This window comes from Thunnus thynnus, chromosome 21 (genome assembly GCF_963924715.1).
Source record: "Thunnus thynnus chromosome 21, fThuThy2.1, whole genome shotgun sequence".
Classification (NCBI taxonomy): domain Eukaryota; kingdom Metazoa; phylum Chordata; class Actinopteri; order Scombriformes; family Scombridae; genus Thunnus; species Thunnus thynnus.
Window position 1 is genome coordinate 15606054 of NC_089537.1, and position 18826 is coordinate 15624879.

An 18826-nucleotide genomic window follows, 5' to 3' on the forward strand; every position below is an offset into this window, starting at 1 on the left:
TCTAGTGGATTTGTTCTTCAACTGGAAAAGGGAGATATGATCTACCTGGTTCTCCCCTCAACCTACGTTGTTTGGGATAATGGCAATAATCATAGCACTTTTAGTGGATTCCTACTTTTTGCTATGTGAGGTCTGCTGTAAAAACACCCACAATTGACTGCATGAAGTTTCAACATTACACTATTAAAAATATGAAATCCAAATAATCCGTTTGTGTGTGTGTTTTTGTCTGGTTACATGAACAAGACACAGGATGAAAAAATTCTCTACTGACAATATCAAACAACCTCTCCACAGTTTAAAAAACAAGTAATACTCTGGTGTTTTCTTTTTAAGAAAAATAATAAGTATAATCATGATAATAAACCAAACCCATCCTTCAAAACTTGCCTGAAATGCATCCAAACCCAAACAGATCACACCCTCCGCTTATTTAGGAGGAGCTCAAGAGAGAGAATGCAGGTGAGCTGCTTAAATCATTATTGAAAGTCAAGATGCTGCTATCAGCATCAAACTGACTGCAGTGTCACTATATTGTGTGGTTGAAAAGCAGTATGTCAGTGAGGAAAATATTTTACAAACAAAAGATGAAGTTACATTTCTCAGAGACTGCACATCAGTGGTGTTTTCAATATGCACGTCTTTCACATTCACACAGACCGACAAAGGGTGGCGTTTTCAGTTGGTCTTACTGATGCAGGATCAGTTGGACTGTTTGATACTGAAACCACACTTAAGTTCAGTAAAGTCTTCACCAATATCGGCCAGGCCTACGACCCAACTACAGGTATTCAGCTCTTTTATATCCAGTTTTCAGTACTGATGTGGGGAGAAGTTCTGACCCCTCACTGATTTTCTCCTCTGATGCAGGTATCTTCACAGCCCCAGTCAGAGGAGCCTACTACTTCAGTTTCACCTTGTGGGACGACCGTACTTCAGCTTCATTTGGTGTTTTATCTTTATCACAATGACAATAGAGTGATGTATAGTTCAGACTACAATGACAGCATCAGCTATGTCACTGTGTCTAATGATCTAATTCTTCAACTAGAAAAGGGGGATGTTATCTACATGATTCTCTGGTCAGACTACATTATTGCAGATGAGAGCAGCAATCATACCACCTTTGATGGTTTTCTGCTTTTCCCTCTGTGAGTACGGTTGTAAAGTACCCACAGTTAATTTTAAACAGTTTCAACATTACTCTGTTAAAAAAATATAAGCATATATATAATCCAAATAACTCTTTGTCTGTGTTTTTGTCTGGTTAGATGAACAAGACTCTACAAGTCATAGAACATTCTCACCTAAAATATAAAAAAACATTTGCACATTTTATAAAGATGTTAAATTTAACTGTTAAACCCATGTTAGTGAATGACCACAACTCCTACAGTGACACTCTGTGGATCCGTCTATGCTCCTCAGAGCTTAAAATAGTACAGTAGAGTCTTTACATATTTGGATAGTACATGTTTTTTGTTGTGTTGGCTTTGCTCTGCAGCACAATTTGCAATAAATACTTAAACAACACATGTTAATACACATCAGATGAACCCTGACCCAGTTGTAGCCCTTTACAACCTGAGTCTGGGAAACAAACATACACACTTTTGAAAGATCAAAGACTGAAATTGCTCTTATCAACTGTTTAGTTCTCATGATCCTTCAACATTAACTGTAGTTTTTAAAGGATTCACTACTAATGATTTTAAAGAACATCATTCTAACTAGTTGTTTACTTTAAATTCAGTTGAGTGTTCAAGGATCTTTGGTGTTATTTTTGAATTTGTTATCAGACACCTGTTTCATTCTCATACAGCAATTCAGTGACCTTTATGTGTATATAAAGACAGGAACTGAGTGAGACGTGTCAGACTGCATCGTGCTGTCTAAAGAGGTCCAGGAACTTGCACAGATAGACCTCAAAGGGGGTTTGAGGACCTGCATTTTTGCCCTCCTAGAGAGAAAGTGCTTCTTTTCAGGGGGTGTTTTGAGTGAGACGTGTCAGACTGAATCTTGCTGTCTAAAGAGGTGATATTTCATAATGAGGAGTGCTGCAGCTTTTCTGGTGTTGCTGCTCTGTCTGTACTGGACAAGGGCTCAGGGTGAGAGTGGAGGGGTGACAGAGAATGATGTCACTCAGCAGGGCCGTGCAGAGACCTTTAGAGGGGCAGTTGCTCAAAGTTAAAAAGGGGCACATGGAACAAGATTTTAAAAAACCACATACACCAACATAATTTATAGCACAACCTGTTGAAGTATAGCAACTCATATTCAAGCAGAATGTAACATGGAATCTTACAACAAACTGCATCATACTATATCATTATCCCCCACCTGATGAAACAAAGGTCCTGTCCTGTAAGGACCAAGGTTTTGTCATTGTAAGGGTTAATGAATGGCAGGATTAGCCAAAGGCTTCAAGTATTTTTGTCTGAAGGACTCAGTTTCTAATGTTTGACTGAACGACATATAAAACAATTTGCTTTCAAAAACAAAAACCCCTGAATGGTGAAAAGGCTGCTTCTTTAAAGACATTTAGCATAAACATATTGTTTCTAAACAAAGAATATGCTTTTGATATGATGACAATCTCTGATCCAGACATAACATAAAGCTCTTCAAGTCCCATAATTACAAAGAAATTAAAAAACCCCAAAAACTACAAGACATACAACAACTGGGATGGAAAGGGGAGAATCTTTAAAGATTATAAAATACAGCTAAAAATAACAGAGAGGCAGAGTTCAAAAGTAGTGCAAGAGACAGTGAGACAAAACCAGCTGCTACAGTCTTATCTTAAAACAAACTAAACCGCAAAAATTTTATAAATGCTTGGACTCCATTTGCTGTATTTCAGAACATGGTTGAAATACCTTATTGGATGTTTTAATTGTTTTTAAAATAGAGATGTCACTGAATAAAGACTCAACTTTGAAGGATTCTTTAATATACATTTTTCCAACCAAAATGAGAACAAAATGAATTGTGATCATTCACCACTGGATGTTTTTCTGATATATACAGTACTTTTCTGCTACTTCTACTTCTAGTCAGCACATCTTCAAGGTTTAAAACAATAAGAAACATCCACTGAGCTGCGATGTGTCATTTTCAGTTTTTCCAAACATGCTTGTCATGTCAATGTGAAAATAGTCTCCCAAGTATTTAAATATTTACACAGAGATTTTTTGCTGGTGTCTCACCTATTTCAACCATTTAACAGCTTGTGAAAACATCATGATAATAGATTGTTGTTGTGTAGTGTTACTACCTGTATTAAAGGATCTGTTAGTCCTTTTATAGAAGGTTTCAAATTTGTGCTTTGACTTTTGTTTGTTATGATGTCCTTTACTTTACATTTGGATAACAGATTATGCCTTTAAAAATATTTACCAGAACAGTAATGTATCTATATACAGCTGTAAGTTTCTTACCAGTTTTCCTGCTTTGAATGTGTTCATGTCTCTCCATCACCTGACACCTGGGCTGCTTCTATGTGTTTCTCTTTCCTCCTTAAACTGTTCCTTTCTGTCTTGAATCAGTTGTGTCTTCTTTACTTTCTCCTTGTTTTTCTTTCAACACTTTTACATCCTGCAATTCTTCCTCACTTCTGTCTCCTCTCTCCTGATTCTTTCACTCACTCTGGAAATGTAAAAAGCTTCCTTTTAACAGTCTGACAGAACATGAAGCAGAACTTTAACTTGTATGGTGTTAATTACAGTAATTGTGGACAAACAATACATCAGCAGTAAAGCTATCCAAACTATCAAGCTAACGTTACATTAACATTACTGTAAAGTAAATAACATTAATATTATTATATACTGCCCCCTGCACCTACCAGTCACTCAGACGGAGGTTCAGTCTGAGATCCTGGGTGTCCCATGTAACTTTTATATCAGCTTTATGGTGGATATACTGTATATTTCCATTTTTTGTTTTTTAATTTGACCAGAGACTGTCAGCCATCAGCCATTTATGTATTTAGCAGAGACAAGTTCAACATGAGATTTTAAATCTGGCTGTTGATCAATTATTAATCTGCTTATTAATTTTGCCTTCTATTGCAGATCTTCTAGTTAGAGTAACAGCGTGTGAAAATAAGAGCACAGGTTGGCCTACATAGTGATCATGTAAAAAATTTGAAACCTGCTGACCATAAACATACTTCATAATAATATTAATGTTAAATATGTTCACATGTGTGCAACACATGTCTGAGTCTGGGAAAACCAACCCATACACACAAAAAGATCAGAGACTGAAATCCCACTTATCAACTGTTTAGTTCTGATGAGGATCTGATGATCATTCAACATTAAAGGTTCACAACTTTTCTGTCTTAAAACAACAGTCATGTGTCTATATGAACAGTGAAAGAGGTTTTCCTTACTGTAATCATTCCTCCTGTTCATACTGGATATTAAAAGATCCTCTTCAAATGTGCTGTCAATGTAAGTGATGGGGGCCAAAAGTCATTTTGTGCAGAAATGCATTTAAAAGTTGATGTGAAGCTTATATGAAGCTTCAACAGTCTGAGTTAGTCATATCAAGTGGATATCTGCCACATTTACATTGTTTTTAGCATCAAATTCCCTCTTTGTGTTTCCTCACACAGTGTTTCCCTGTTGAGCTATAGTGGAAGTATAGTAACAAAAAGAGGGACTTTTGCACTAAAAGACTGTAATGTTGAAAGAGATCTACTTGATTTGACTCATTTGGACGGCTGAAGCTTCATATTAGCTTCAGATAAACTTTTAAATATATTTTTGCACAAAAGGGGGCTTGTGGATTTTGGCTCCCATCAATTACATTATAAGTGCATTTTGAAGGGATCTTCTAATGTTCAGTATGAACAGGAATATTTCATGTTCATAAGGACACCTGACTGTTGTTTTAAGAGAGACTTGAAAGATTGTGAACCCGTTCTTTAATGTTGTTATATTGAAGGAAAGAACATCATTCTAACTTGTTGATTGCTTTAAACTCAGTTCAGTGTTCAAGGATCTTTGGTGCTATTTTTATATTTGTTATCAAAGACACCTGTTTCATTCTCATACAGCAGTTCAATGACCTGTTTTACGTGTATATAAAGACGGGAACTGAGCGAGACGTGTCAGACTGCATCTTGCTGTCTAAAGAGGTGATATTTCACAATGAGGAGTGCTGCAGCTTTTCTGGTGTTGCTGCTCTGTCTGTACTGGACGAAGGCTCAGGGTGAGAGTGGAGGGGGGACAGAGAATGATATCACTCAGACAGATGTTCAGTCTGAGATCCTGGGTGTTAAAGCAACCAGTGATCAGACTAACATCACCCCTGATATCTGGGCTGAGCTGAAGGAGCTGAGAGACATGGTGATCCAACACAGTGTGGAACTGAGGAAGATGGAGAAGCTGGAGCAAGAGAATACAGGTTCAACATAGTGCTAAAACAGATTCATGCAATGTTCATATATTCATTACTTTTAGGACTAATTTACTGCTTTTATTCCAGCCATACAGGCCAGACTGACAGCCAGTGAATGTACGAATGCAGGTAGATATTTACATTTTATTAAATGATATATAATTAATTCATGTTTGTGATGTTTTTCCTGTCAAGCTCAAGAGTGAAATGTAACCGAATCTTTTACTGTTTACTGAGATTAATATCTAAGATTCAAAATGAACCTTTTGGTAAAAAAACTTTAATTGTATTCACAGTATTGGAGGCCAGAATGAACGGCAGTGAAAATTTGGTTTTATTCATGCAATTTTCACATATTACAAATCTGAATGTCATTTTACACTTGACTGTTGATCGACTGTAAATCTTTCATAATAGTAACTAGAAATGTGTTCACAGATTTGGAGGCCAGATTGAACACTGCTGAAAATGTGGTGGAGGAGCTCAAGAGGGAGAACACCGGTAAGCTGCAAAACACACAGCTGCCAGTTCATTAGGTACACATACAGGTATTTTAAGTTCAAGTGATGTAGTTTACCTCCTTTACAATAAAAATGATAAATGTGTTCACAGTGTTGGAGGCCAGAATGAACACCTGTGAAAAAGTGGTGGAGGAGCTCAAGAGGGAGAACTCCGGTAAAAAAAAGAAAAGAAAATATGAGTAAAAATGGCATTTTATGTTAGAGAACATGTTGTTGATTCAAACTATCAGATGTGAAGTCCAAAAGTGATGAAAAAGGAGTAACAAGATTTATTTGGAGGAAACAAGTTTAACATACTAATAACATTTTACATGTGGATGTTAATTTTAATTTATTTCCCCTCTAACGCAGATTTTTTTAAAATTCAGATTTGAAGTCCAGATTGAACACTGCTGAAAACATGGTGGAGGAGCTCAAGAGGGAGAACACCGGTAAGCTGCAAAACACACAGCTGCCAGTTTATTTGATACACATACATGTATTTTAAGTTCCAGTTATGTAGTTTACCTCCTTTACAATAAAAATGATGAATGGGTTTACAGTGTTGGAGGCCAGAATGAGCTCCAATGAAAATGAAGTGGAGGAGCTCAAGAGAGAGAATGCAGGTGAGCTGCTTATATCATTATTAAAAAGTCAAAATGTCATATTATGGTAGCAGTGAGAATGGCAACGGTAAATCGAGGGTCATCCTCTGTGCAGCAGGATGCAGAGTGATAAATGAGGCAGAAGTGACATTTTGCAGCTGTTACTGATGTGAGAGGAAAATATTCTCTCTATGTGTGTCTTCCACATTCACACAGAACGACCAAAGGTGGCGTTTTCTGTCGGCCTTACTGACGCAGGACGTGTTGGACCCTTCAATACTGACATCACACTTCAGTTCAGTAAAATTTTCACCAACATTGGCCAGGCTTATAGCCCAACTACAGGTACATATACCTCTCTCACCTACTCACACTGGTTTTATTTGAATTATTACACAATCTTATAGATTTATGATCCAACTTATCATTTTTTTTGGAATTGCCTTTTTATGGATAACTTTTATTGAATCCTTAGTAGTCCAAGAGGGGAATATCTCTCATGAAATTGTCTATCTTGCCTTTTTTTTTTTTTTTTTTTTTTTTTTTTTTTTACATTTTTTCCTCTTTTGTATTTCTTGTCTTCTTAGTAGGCTAGTTCTGAGTTGGAAGCTCTTATAAAGCTCTTTCAGATAAAGTATGTTATACTGGGATATACATGATGCCATTTTGGTGAAGGGACTTTCTCTTTTACATAGTTTGCACATGTATTATGTAGATATTTTTATTTCATTTGGCAGTCTTTTTCTATTCTAATGGGTTCTTCTGTGAAAGCTTTGATAGTTCTCACTTATATTTGGTTCGGTTTGTGTTTTCACTGAATTGACTCCTTGATTAGATTTCTAACACAGTCTAACATAACAGATTTGGCAACAAATTCCCAGAGTCAGACACACACCCATAGAGCCTGACAAAATCAATTAAAAGACTGAATTCCTCCTTTGTTGCAGGTGTCTTTACAGCCCCAGTCAGAGGAGCCTACTACTTCAGATTCAAAGGGTTTGAAGTAGAGTCTTCAAATTGGATAGGTATTAAACTGTATCACAATGACAAGAAGATTACTGGGTCTTACGATGCAAATGATAACATTGGTAATGTCATGGTGTCTAGTGGATTTGTTCTTCAACTGGAAAAGGGAGATATGATCTACCTGGTTCTCCCCTCAACCTACGTTGTTTGGGATAATGGCAATAATCATAGCACTTTTAGTGGATTCCTACTTTTTGCTATGTGAGGTCTGCTGTAAAAACACCCACAATTGACTGCATGAAGTTTCAACATTACACTATTAAAAATATTAAATCCAAATAATCCGTTTGTGTGTGTGTGTTTTTGTCTGGTTACATGAACAAGACACAGGATGAAAAAATTCTCTACTGACAATATCAAACAACCTCTCCACAGTTTAAAAAACAAGTAATACTCTGGTGTTTTCTTTTTAAGAAAAATAATAAGTATAATCATGATAATAAACCAAACCCATCCTTCAAAACTTGCCTGAAATGCATCCAAACCCAAACAGATCACACCCTCCGCTTATTTAGGAGGAGCTCAAGAGAGAGAATGCAGGTGAGCTGCTTAAATCATTATTGAAAGTCAAAATGCTGCTATCAGCATCAAACTGACTGCAGTGTCACTATATTGTGTGGTTGAAAAGCAGTATGTCAGTGAGGAAAATATTTTACAAACAAAAGATGCAGTTACATTTCTCAGAGACTGCACATCAGTGGTGTTTTCAATATGCACGTCTTTCACATTCACACAGACCGACAAAGGGTGGCGTTTTCAGTCGACTTACTGATGCAGGATCAGTTGGACTGTTTGATACTCTAACCACACTTAAGTTCAGTAAAGTCTTCACCAATATCGGCCAGGCCTACGACCCAACTACAGGTATTCAGCTCTTTTATATTCAGTTTTCAGTACTGATGTGGGGAGAAGTTCTGACCCCTCACTGATTTTCTCCTCTGATGCAGGTATCTTCACAGCCCCAGTCAGAGGAGCCTACTACTTCAGATTCACCTTGTGGGACGACCGTACTTCAGCTTCATTTGGTGTTTTATCTTTATCACAATGACAATAGAGTGATGTATAGTTCAGACTACAATGACAGCATCAGCTATGTCACTGTGTCTAATGATCTAATTCTTCAACTAGAAAAGGGGGATGTTATCTACATGATTCTCTGGTCAGACTACATTATTGCAGATGAGAGCAGCAATCATACCACCTTTGATGGTTTTCTGCTTTTCCCTCTGTGAGTACGGTTGTAAAGTACCCACAGTTAATTTTAAACAGTTTCAACATTACTCTGTTAAAAAAATATAAGCATATATATAATCCAAATAACTCTTTGTCTGTGTTTTTGTCTGGTTAGATGAACAAGACTCTACAAGTCATAGAACATTCTCACCTAAAATATAAAAAAAACATTTGCACATTTTATAAAGATGTTAAATTTAACTGTTTAACCCATGTTAGTGAATGACCACAACTCCTACAGTGACACTCTGTGGATCCGTCTTTGCTCCTCAGAGCTTAAAATAGTGCAGTAGAGTCTTTACATATTTGGATAGTACATGTTTTTTGTTGTGTTGGCTTTGCTCTGCAGCACAATTTGCAATAAATACTTAAACAACACATGTTAATACACATCAGATGAACCCTGACCCAGTTGTAGCCCTTTACAACCTGAGTCTGGGAAACAAACATACACACTTTTGAAAGATCAAAGACTGAAATTGCTCTTATCAACTGTTTAGTTCTCATGATCCTTCAACATTAACTGTAGTTTTTAAAGGATTCACTACTAATGATTTTAAAGAACATCATTCTAACTAGTTGTTTGCTTTAAACTCAGTTCAGTGTTCAAGGATCTTTGGTGTTATTTTTGAATTTGTTATCAGACACCTGTTTCATTCTCATACAGCAATTCAGTGACCTTTATGTGTATATAAAGACAGGAACTGAGTGAGACGTGTCAGACTGCATCGTGCTGTCTAAAGAGGTCCAGGAACTTGCACAGATAGACCTCAAAGGGGGTTTGAGGACCTGCATTTTTGCCCTCCTAGAGAGAAAGTGCTTCTTTTCAGGGGTGTTTTGAGTGAGACGTGTCAGACTGAATCTTGCTGTCTAAAGAGGTGATATTTCATAATGAGGAGTGCTGCAGCTTTTCTGGTGTTGCTGCTCTGTCTGTACTGGACAAGGGCTCAGGGTGAGAGTGGAGGGGTGACAGAGAATGATGTCACTCAGCAGGGCCGTGCAGAGACCTTTAGAGGGGCAGTTGCTCAAAGTTAAAAAGGGGCACATGGAACAAGATTTTAAAAAACCATATACACCAACATAATTTATAGCACAACCTGTTGAAGTATAGCAACTCATATTCAAGCAGAATGTAACATGGAATCTTACAACAAACTGCATCATACTATATCATTGTCCCCCACCTGATGAAACAAAGGTCCTGTCCTGTAAGGACCAAGGTTTTGTCATTGTAAGGGTTAATGAATGGCAGGATTAGCCAAAGGCTTCAAGTATTTTTGTCTGAAGGACTCAGTTTCTAATGTTTGACTGAACGACATATAAAACAATTTGCTTTCAAAAACAAAAACCCCTGAATGGTGAAAAGGCTGCTTCTTTAAAGACATTTAGCATAAACATATTGTTTCTAAACAAAGAATATGCTTTTGATATGATGACAATCTCTGATCCAGACATAACATAAAGCTCTTCAAGTCCCATAATTACAAAGAAATTAAAAAACCCAAAAAACTACAAGACATACAACAACTGGGATGAAAAGGGGAGAATCTTTAAAGATTATAAAATACAGCTAAAAATAACAGAGAGGCAGAGTTCAAAAGTAGTGCAAGAGACAGTGAGACAAAACCAGCTGCTACAGTCTTATCTTAAAACAAACTAAACCGCAAAAATTTTATAAATGCTTGGACTCCATTTGCTGTATTTCAGAACATGGTTGAAATACCTTATTGGATGTTTTAATTGTTTTTAAAATGGAGATGTCACTGAATAAAGACTCAACTTTGAAGGATTCTTTAATATACATTTTTCCAACCAAAATGAGAACAAAATGAATTGTGATCATTCACCACTGGATGTTTTTCTGATATATACAGTACTTTTCTGCTACTTCTACTTCTAGTCAGCACATCTTCAAGGTTTAAAACAATAAGAAACATCCACTGAGCTGCGATGTGTCATTTTCAGTTTTTCCAAACATGCTTGTCATGTCAATGTGAAAATAGCCTCCCAAGTATTTAAATATTTACACAGAGATTTTTTGCTGGTGTCTCACCTATTTCAACCATTTAACAGCTTGTGAAAACATCATGATAATAGATTGTTGTTGTGTAGTGTTACTACCTGTATTAAAGGATCTGTTAGTCCTTTTATAGAAGGTTTCAAATTTGTGCTTTGACTTTTGTTTGTTATGATGTCCTTTACTTTACATTTGGATAACAGATTATGCCTTTAAAAATATTTACCAGAACAGTAATGTATCTATATACAGCTGTAAGTTTCTTACCAGTTTTCCTGCTTTGAATGTGTTCATGTCTCTCCATCACCTGACACCTGGGCTGCTTCTATGTGTTTCTCTTTCCTCCTTAAACTGTTCCTTTCTGTCTTGAATCAGTTGTGTCTTCTTTACTTTCTCCTTGTTTTTCTTTCAACACTTTTACATCCTGCAATTCTTCCTCACTTCTGTCTCCTCTCTCCTGATTCTTTCACTCACTCTGGAAATGTAAAAAGCTTCCTTTTAAAAGTCTGACAGAGCATGAAGCAGAACTTTAACTTGTATGGTGTTAATTACAGTAATTGTGGACAAACAATACATCAGCAGTAAAGCTATCCAAACTATCAAGCTAACGTTACATTAACATTACTGTAAAGTAAATAACATTAATATTATTATATACTGCCCCCTGCACCTACCACAGACAGAGATTCAGACAGAGGTTCAGTCTGAGATCCTGGGTGTCCCATGTAACTTTTATATCAGCTTTATGGTGGATATACTGTATATTTCCATTTTTTGTTTTTTAATTTGACCAGAGACTATCAGCCATCAGCCATTTATGTATTTAGCAGAGACAAGTTCAACATGAGATTTTAAATCTGGCTGTTGATCAATTATTAATCTGCTTATTAATTTTGCCTTCTATTGCAGATCTTCTAGTTAGAGTAACAGCGTGTGAAAATAAGAGCACAGGTTGGCCTACATAGTGATCATGTAAAAAATTTGAAACCTGCTGACCATAAACATACTTCATAATAATATTAATGTTAAATATGTTCACATGTGTGCAACACATGTCTGAGTCTGGGAAAACCAACCCATACACACAAAAAGATCAGAGACTGAAATCCCACTTATCAACTGTTTAGTTCTGATGAGGATCTGATGATCATTCAACATTAAAGGTTCACAACTTTTCTGTCTTAAAACAACAGTCATGTGTCTATATGAACAGTGAAAGAGGTTTTCCTTACTGTAATCATTCCTCCTGTTCATACTGGATATTAAAAGATCCTCTTCAAATGTGCTGTCAATGTAAGTGATGGGGGCCAAAAGTCATTTTGTGCAGAAATGCATTTAAAAGTTGATGTGAAGCTTATATGAAGCTTCAACAGTCTGAGTTAGTCATATCAAGTGGATATCTGCCACATTTACATTGTTTTTAGCATCAAATTCCCTCTTTGTGTTTCCTCACACAGTGTTTCCCTGTTGAGCTATAGTGGAAGTATAGTAACAAAAAGAGGGACTTTTGCACTAAAAGACTGTAATGTTGAAAGAGATCTACTTGATTTGACTCATTTGGACGGCTGAAGCTTCATATTAGCTTCAGATAAACTTTTAAATATATTTTTGCACAAAAGGGGGCTTGTGGATTTTGGCTCCCATCAATTACATTATAAGTGCATTTTGAAGGGATCTTCTAATGTTCAGTATGAACAGGAATATTTCATGTTCATAAGGACACCTGACTGTTGTTTTAAGAGAGACTTGAAAGATTGTGAACCCGTTCTTTAATGTTGTTATATTGAAGGAAAGAACATCATTCTAACTTGTTGATTGCTTTAAACTCAGTTCAGTGTTCAAGGATCTTTGGTGCTATTTTTATATTTGTTATCAAAGACACCTGTTTCATTCTCATACAGCAGTTCAATGACCTGTTTTACGTGTATATAAAGACGGGAACTGAGCGAGACGTGTCAGACTGCATCTTGCTGTCTAAAGAGGTGATATTTCACAATGAGGAGTGCTGCAGCTTTTCTGGTGTTGCTGCTCTGTCTGTACTGGACGAAGGCTCAGGGTGAGAGTGGAGGGGGGACAGAGAATGATATCACTCAGACAGATGTTCAGTCTGAGATCCTGGGTGTTAAAGCAACCAGTGATCAGACTAACATCACCCCTGATATCTGGGCTGAGCTGGAGGAGCTGAGATATGTGGTGATCCAACATAGTCTGGAGCTGAGTAACAGCAAGAGCAAGATAGAGAAGCTGGAGCAAGAGAATACAGGTTCATTCACATAGTGCTAAACAGATTCATGCAATATTCACATATTCATTACTTTTAGGACTAATTTACTGCTTTTATTCCAGCCATACAGGCCAGACTGACAGCCAGTGAATGTACGAATGCAGGTAGATATTTACATTTTATTAAATGGTATATAATTCATTCATGTTTGTGATGATTTTCCTGTCAAGCTCAAGAGTGAAATGTAACCGAATCTTTTACTGTTTACTGAGATTAATATCTAAGATTTAAAATGAACCTTTTGGTAAAAAACTTTAAATGTATTCACAGTTTTGGAGGCCAGAATGAACGACAGTGAAAATTTGGGTTTATTCATGCAGTTTTCACATATTATACATTTTAATGTCATTTTACACTTGACTGCTGATCAACTGTAAATCTTTCATTAGTAGTAACTAGAAATGTGTTCACAGTTTTGGAGGCCAGATTGAACACTGCTGAAAACGTGGTGGAGGAGCTCAAGAGGGAGAACACCGGTAAGCTGCAAAATACACAGCTGCCAGTTTATTAGGTACACATACATGTATTTTAAGTTCCAGTTATGTAGTTTACCTCCTTTACAATAAAAATGATAAATGTGTTCACAGTGTTGGAGGCCAGAATGAACAACTGTGAAAAAGTGGTGGAGGAGCTCAAGAGGGAGAACTCCGGTAAAAAAAAAAAGAAAAGAAAATATGAGTAAAAATGGCATTTTATGTTAGAGAACATGTTGTTGATTCAAACTATCAGATGTGAAGTCCAAAAGTGATGAAAAAGGAGTAACAAGATTTATTTGGAGGAAACAAGTTACAAATACTAATAAAATTTTACATGTGGATGTTAATTTTAATTTATATCCCCTCTAACGCAGATTTTTTTTAAATTCAGATTTGAAGACCCGATTGAACACTGCTGAAAACGTGGTGGAGGAGCTCAAGAGGGAGAACACTGGTAAGCTGCAAAACACACAGCTGCCAGTTTATTAGATACACATACATGTTTTTCAAGTTCCAGTTATGTAGTTTACCTCCTTTACAATAAAAACGATTAATGTGTTCACAGTGTTGGAGGCCAGAATGAGCTCCAATGAGCTCCAGGTGGAGGAGCTCAAGAGAGAGAATGCAGGTGAGCTGCTTATATCATTATTAAAAAGTCAAAATGTCATATTATGGTAGCAGTGAGAATGGCAACGGTAAATCGAGGGTCATCCTCTGTGCAGCAGGATGCAGAGTGACATGAATACAGTTTTTAAATGAGGCAAAAGTGACATTTTGCAGCTGTTACTGATGTGAGAGGAAAATATTCTCTCTATGTGTGTCTTCCACATTCACACAGAACGACCAAAGGTGGCGTTTTCTGTCGGCCTTACTGACGCAGGATATGTTGGACCCTTCAATACTGACATCACACTTAAGTTCAGTAAAATTTTCACCAACATCGGCCAGGCTTATAGCCCAACTACAGGTACATATACCTCTCTCACCTACTCACACTGATTTTATTTGAATTATTACACAATCTTATAGATTTATGATCCAACTTATCATTTTTTTTGGAATTGCCTTTTTATGGATAACTTTTATTGAATCCTTAGTAGTCCAAGAGGGGAATATCTCTCATGAAATTGTCTATCTTGCCTTTTTTTTTTTTTTTTTTTAACATTTTTTCCTCTTTTGTATTTCTTGTCTTCTTAGTAGGCTAGTTCTGGGTTGGAAGCTCTTATAAAGCTCTTTCAGATAAAGTATGTTATACTGGGATATACATGATGCCATTTTGGTGAAGGGACTTTCTCTTTTACATAGTTTGCACATGTATTATGTAGATATTTTTATTTTATTTGGCAGTCTTTTTCTATTCTAATGGGTTCTTCTATGAAAGCTTTGATAGTTCTCACTTATATTTGGTTCGGTTTGTGTTTTCACTGAATTGACTCCTTGATTAGATTTCTAACACAGTCTAACATAACGGATTTGGCAACAAATTCCCAGAGTTAGACACACACCCATAGAGCCTGACAAAATCAATTAAAAGACTGAATTCCTCCTTTGTTGCAGGTGTCTTTACAGCCCCAGTCAGAGGAGCCTACTACTTCAGATTCAAAGGGTTTGAAATAAAGTCTTCAAAATGGATAGCTATTAAACTGTATCACAATGACAAGATGATTACTGCGTCTTACGATGCAAATGATAACATTGGTAATGTCATGATATCTAGTGGATTTGTTCTTCAACTGGAAAAGGGAGATATGATCTACCTGGTTCTCCCCTCAACCTACGTTGTTTGGGATAATGACGATAATCATTGCACTTTTAGTGGATTCCTACTTTTTGCTATGTGAGGTCTGCTGTAAAAACACCCACAATTGACTGCATGAAGTCTCAACATTACACTATTAAAAATATGAAATCCAAATAATCCGTTTGTGTGTGTGTTTTTGTCTGGTTACATGAACAAGACACAGGATGAAAAAATTCTCTACTGACAATATCAAACAACCTCTCCACAGTTTAAAAAACAAGTAATACTCTGGTGTTTTCTTTTTAGGAAAAATAATAAGTATAATCATGATAATAAACCAAACCCATCCTTCAAAACTCACCTGAAATGCATCCAAACCCAAACAGATCACACCCTCCGCTTATTTATTTCTATTTCTTTTAAATTTTTTCTTTCCTTTCTTCACATGCTGTCCCCTGTTACCTATCTGTGTCCTTTTATGTTTTTTTAAATCAATATCATGTCCTGTTGCCTTTGTATTTGTTAGTTTGTCCATATTGTCTATATATGTATGCACTTATCAGTGAATAAAAAAAAAAACTAGTGTTTCTAGTGTTAATGAATATGAAGAGGATGTCATATGTAATCAAAATAATTTCACAAAGCATTTTGAAGAAAAGTACAACTCCTGTAGTAGCGACAATATTCTATGACTCCATACACAACTGTTTTATGAAGAGAGAACACAGCAACCTTTTAGTGAAAAATGTTACAGTTTTGGAGACCAGAATAAACACCAGTGAAAATGTGGTTGTGGAGCTCAAGAGAGACATCATGGGTAAGCTACAAAAACATCATTAAAAAATGAAAATTGCATATAATGTTAGAAAACATGTTTTTGCAAAATGTGATGTGCAAAGTAATTGGAAAGAAGTCAAAAGATTTAACAGAAATATAACATCTGGGGTTGTTAACTAATCTATTTAACCAGAGGATGAACTTAGGGCATTTAGTGAATATAAAAATAGCACTCATCCCACTTTGCATTTTACTATGGAAAACAGTCATGAAAAAAATCATTTTTAGGATCATTTGATTACTGTTAATGAAAACGGAAAATTGGAGACATCTATTTATCAATCAGAAACACCATTTTACACTCTACAAGTTTCCATCCTGACCATATGATCAGCAACATTCTATATGGTCAGTTTGTCAGATCGAGAAGAATATGTAGTAAAGAAGAGGATTATCAAACTAAGACTAAAGAAATGTCTCAATGTTTTAGACAAAGGGGATATGACCAGACACTCATTGATCAAACTTGAAAAAGCTAACAGTGTGGATAGGAAGAATTATTAAATCCTCCCCCTAAACACACTGAAAACAGAATATCTTTTGTGTGTGAATATTGTACATCTATGCAAATCAAACAGATTATAAATCATCACTGGAGAATCCTAGAATGTGACCCTAGTTTGAATCATTTGTCATCCTCTAGACCTCATTTTTGCTTCAAAAGAGGCAGAAATGTCAGAGATACTGTTGTCAGTTCTATGTATAAGGAACCTGCACAAACTAATTGGCTTTCTCAACAAGTGTATGGAAATAATAGATGTGAAAAATGTACACACTGTTCAAACACATTTGATACCAAGACATTTAATCACCCTCATACAGGAAAAACATATAATATAAAAGAATTCACTAACTGTCTTTCTACACATGTCATTTACATCTTGAAATGCCCATGTGGCTCAATGTATGTAGGCCAAACAAAGCGCCATCTCAAACTGAGAGTTTCTGATCATAAGGCTGAAATTAGAAATGGAAATATGGTTTATGCCATTGCTAGACACTGCAAGGAGAAAAACCCTTGGGTCAGCTACTTCCCTCAAATTTATCAGCATTGAAAGAGTGTGACCCAGTCCAAGAGGTGGTCATTTGATTAACCAGTTCTTAAGGCGGCGACTAAATGAAACACAGGATTTGAGTTATTTTCTGTGATATGTAAATATTAAGTTGTATTGCTCTCCGCAGGCCATTTGGACTATTAGGGAGAGATGAACCACTAGGCAGTCACCCTTTCCCATTTAATGATGTAAAGGGACAGCTGTAGGATCGATCATCCTGTTTACAGGAGATAGTCTTTCTAATGAAGTTTAAATCATGTAAAATTCTTGTAACTCTAATATTAATCATGTCATGTTTTTTGAAATATGTATTTTTATTGTCATGCCCTTTGTAAAATGCTCACTTTTAAAAAATGAAGACAGTGATAATTAGTCATGTGACTCAGATGTATTCATCACACCTGTGAGTAATTGTGAGTAATTGTGCTGAGCGAACCTGAAGAAGCTACAGGCGAAACGTGTTGTTCGCTCCTAATAGAATCACAGTAGTCATCTCAGTGTGCGGTGGTTCATTTTGATTTTCACAAAATCTATTTAACCTTTTAATTTTTCTCCTGTATTGCAAATTCTTTGGTCAGAGTAACAACAACTGACAATAAGACAACACGTAGTTCCAACCAAGCAATCTGATTGGTCAACTAGATAGTTAGAACGTGCTCAAATCAGCATGATCAGCAACTCAGCATCTAGCCATGCTCAAATGAAAAAAGCCTCATCACTAAAAATATTACTTCGCCATTCATTAGAACTACAGACCGTGACGTTGCACTAAAACTAAAGTCATTTCTGGGTAGACGACTAGTGGTTGAATTGCGGAGAGATGTGAACTTGGCAAACTTGTTTTTTCTTGTCATTTTCAGCTGTAACTGTAATGTTTGAAGATATATAGATAAACACGGTGGTCCAACCTATCTGACATTTCTGCTGGGTTTATTTTATGTATTGTGCTTTGCTAGCGTCTTTCGTTTGTTTTGTTTTGTGGGGGGATCTGTGGTGAAAACCTGGAGTGGAATTTTGAGCTATCTTTCTTTTATGTTTGTGAAACTGGATTGAACTGAATTGATTAGGGGTTGTGGGGAAAACAAAACAGACCCTTTGCCGAGTGGGTTAAACTCTGAGACTGTGGGACGAGTTACACATACACACAGTCACACACACACACACACACACACACACACAAAACCCGAACCCTTCTTCACTCTTCGTCGTTATCTGGCACCCCCATACACAGCAAAACTTAGCCATTTTCCCTTCAGTTGAGAGTATATCTTATCTTCCACTCTGGCATCCTCCATCAGCTGTGCTGGTGACACAGTGCTACTAGCTTAAAAATGTCTGTAAAGTTTGTGGACATAATAGCTAAATCTGTCCATGGAATTTTGTTTTTTTTTTAGCGGATATCTTAGTTATAACGAGATTGAGCTAGCAAAGCACTTTTGTGTTTATATGTGAGGTATTTTTTCAGTTTGGGAAATGCCGCGATCTCCAGAAAGCTGAAGTTGAGCCATCAGGGATTAGAAATCATCTCTGTTGCTAGGTCGTTACTAAGGGCCAACCTACTTGCTGAAGTAGTTAACTATGTTTTGTTACATAGGATTCTACTGATGTGAGTGATTGTTGTCATACCCCATGTATTTCCA

The 18826-nt window shown here is 36.4% G+C and overlaps 2 protein-coding genes across 2 annotated transcripts; both read left to right on the top strand.

Moving 5' to 3' along the window:
* Positions 1 to 5162: 5162 nt before the first annotated feature.
* LOC137173802 (uncharacterized) lies at positions 5163 to 8895 on the top strand. The gene is made up of 9 exons (XM_067578879.1): positions 5163 to 5418; positions 5851 to 5913; positions 6025 to 6087; positions 6302 to 6364; positions 6476 to 6538; positions 6734 to 6862; positions 7465 to 7579; positions 8610 to 8771; positions 8892 to 8895. The coding sequence occupies exons 1-9, from the start codon at positions 5163 to 5165 to the stop codon at positions 8893 to 8895; spliced, it is 918 nt and encodes a 305-aa protein (XP_067434980.1).
* A 5224-nt stretch (positions 8896 to 14119) lies between these two features.
* Positions 14120 to 15432, top strand: LOC137173278 (complement C1q-like protein 2). The gene is made up of 3 exons (XM_067578028.1): positions 14120 to 14181; positions 14392 to 14520; positions 15111 to 15432. The coding sequence occupies exons 1-3, from the start codon at positions 14133 to 14135 to the stop codon at positions 15392 to 15394; spliced, it is 462 nt and encodes a 153-aa protein (XP_067434129.1). The 5' UTR covers positions 14120 to 14132; the 3' UTR covers positions 15395 to 15432.
* The last annotated feature ends 3394 nt before the right edge of the window (positions 15433 to 18826 follow it).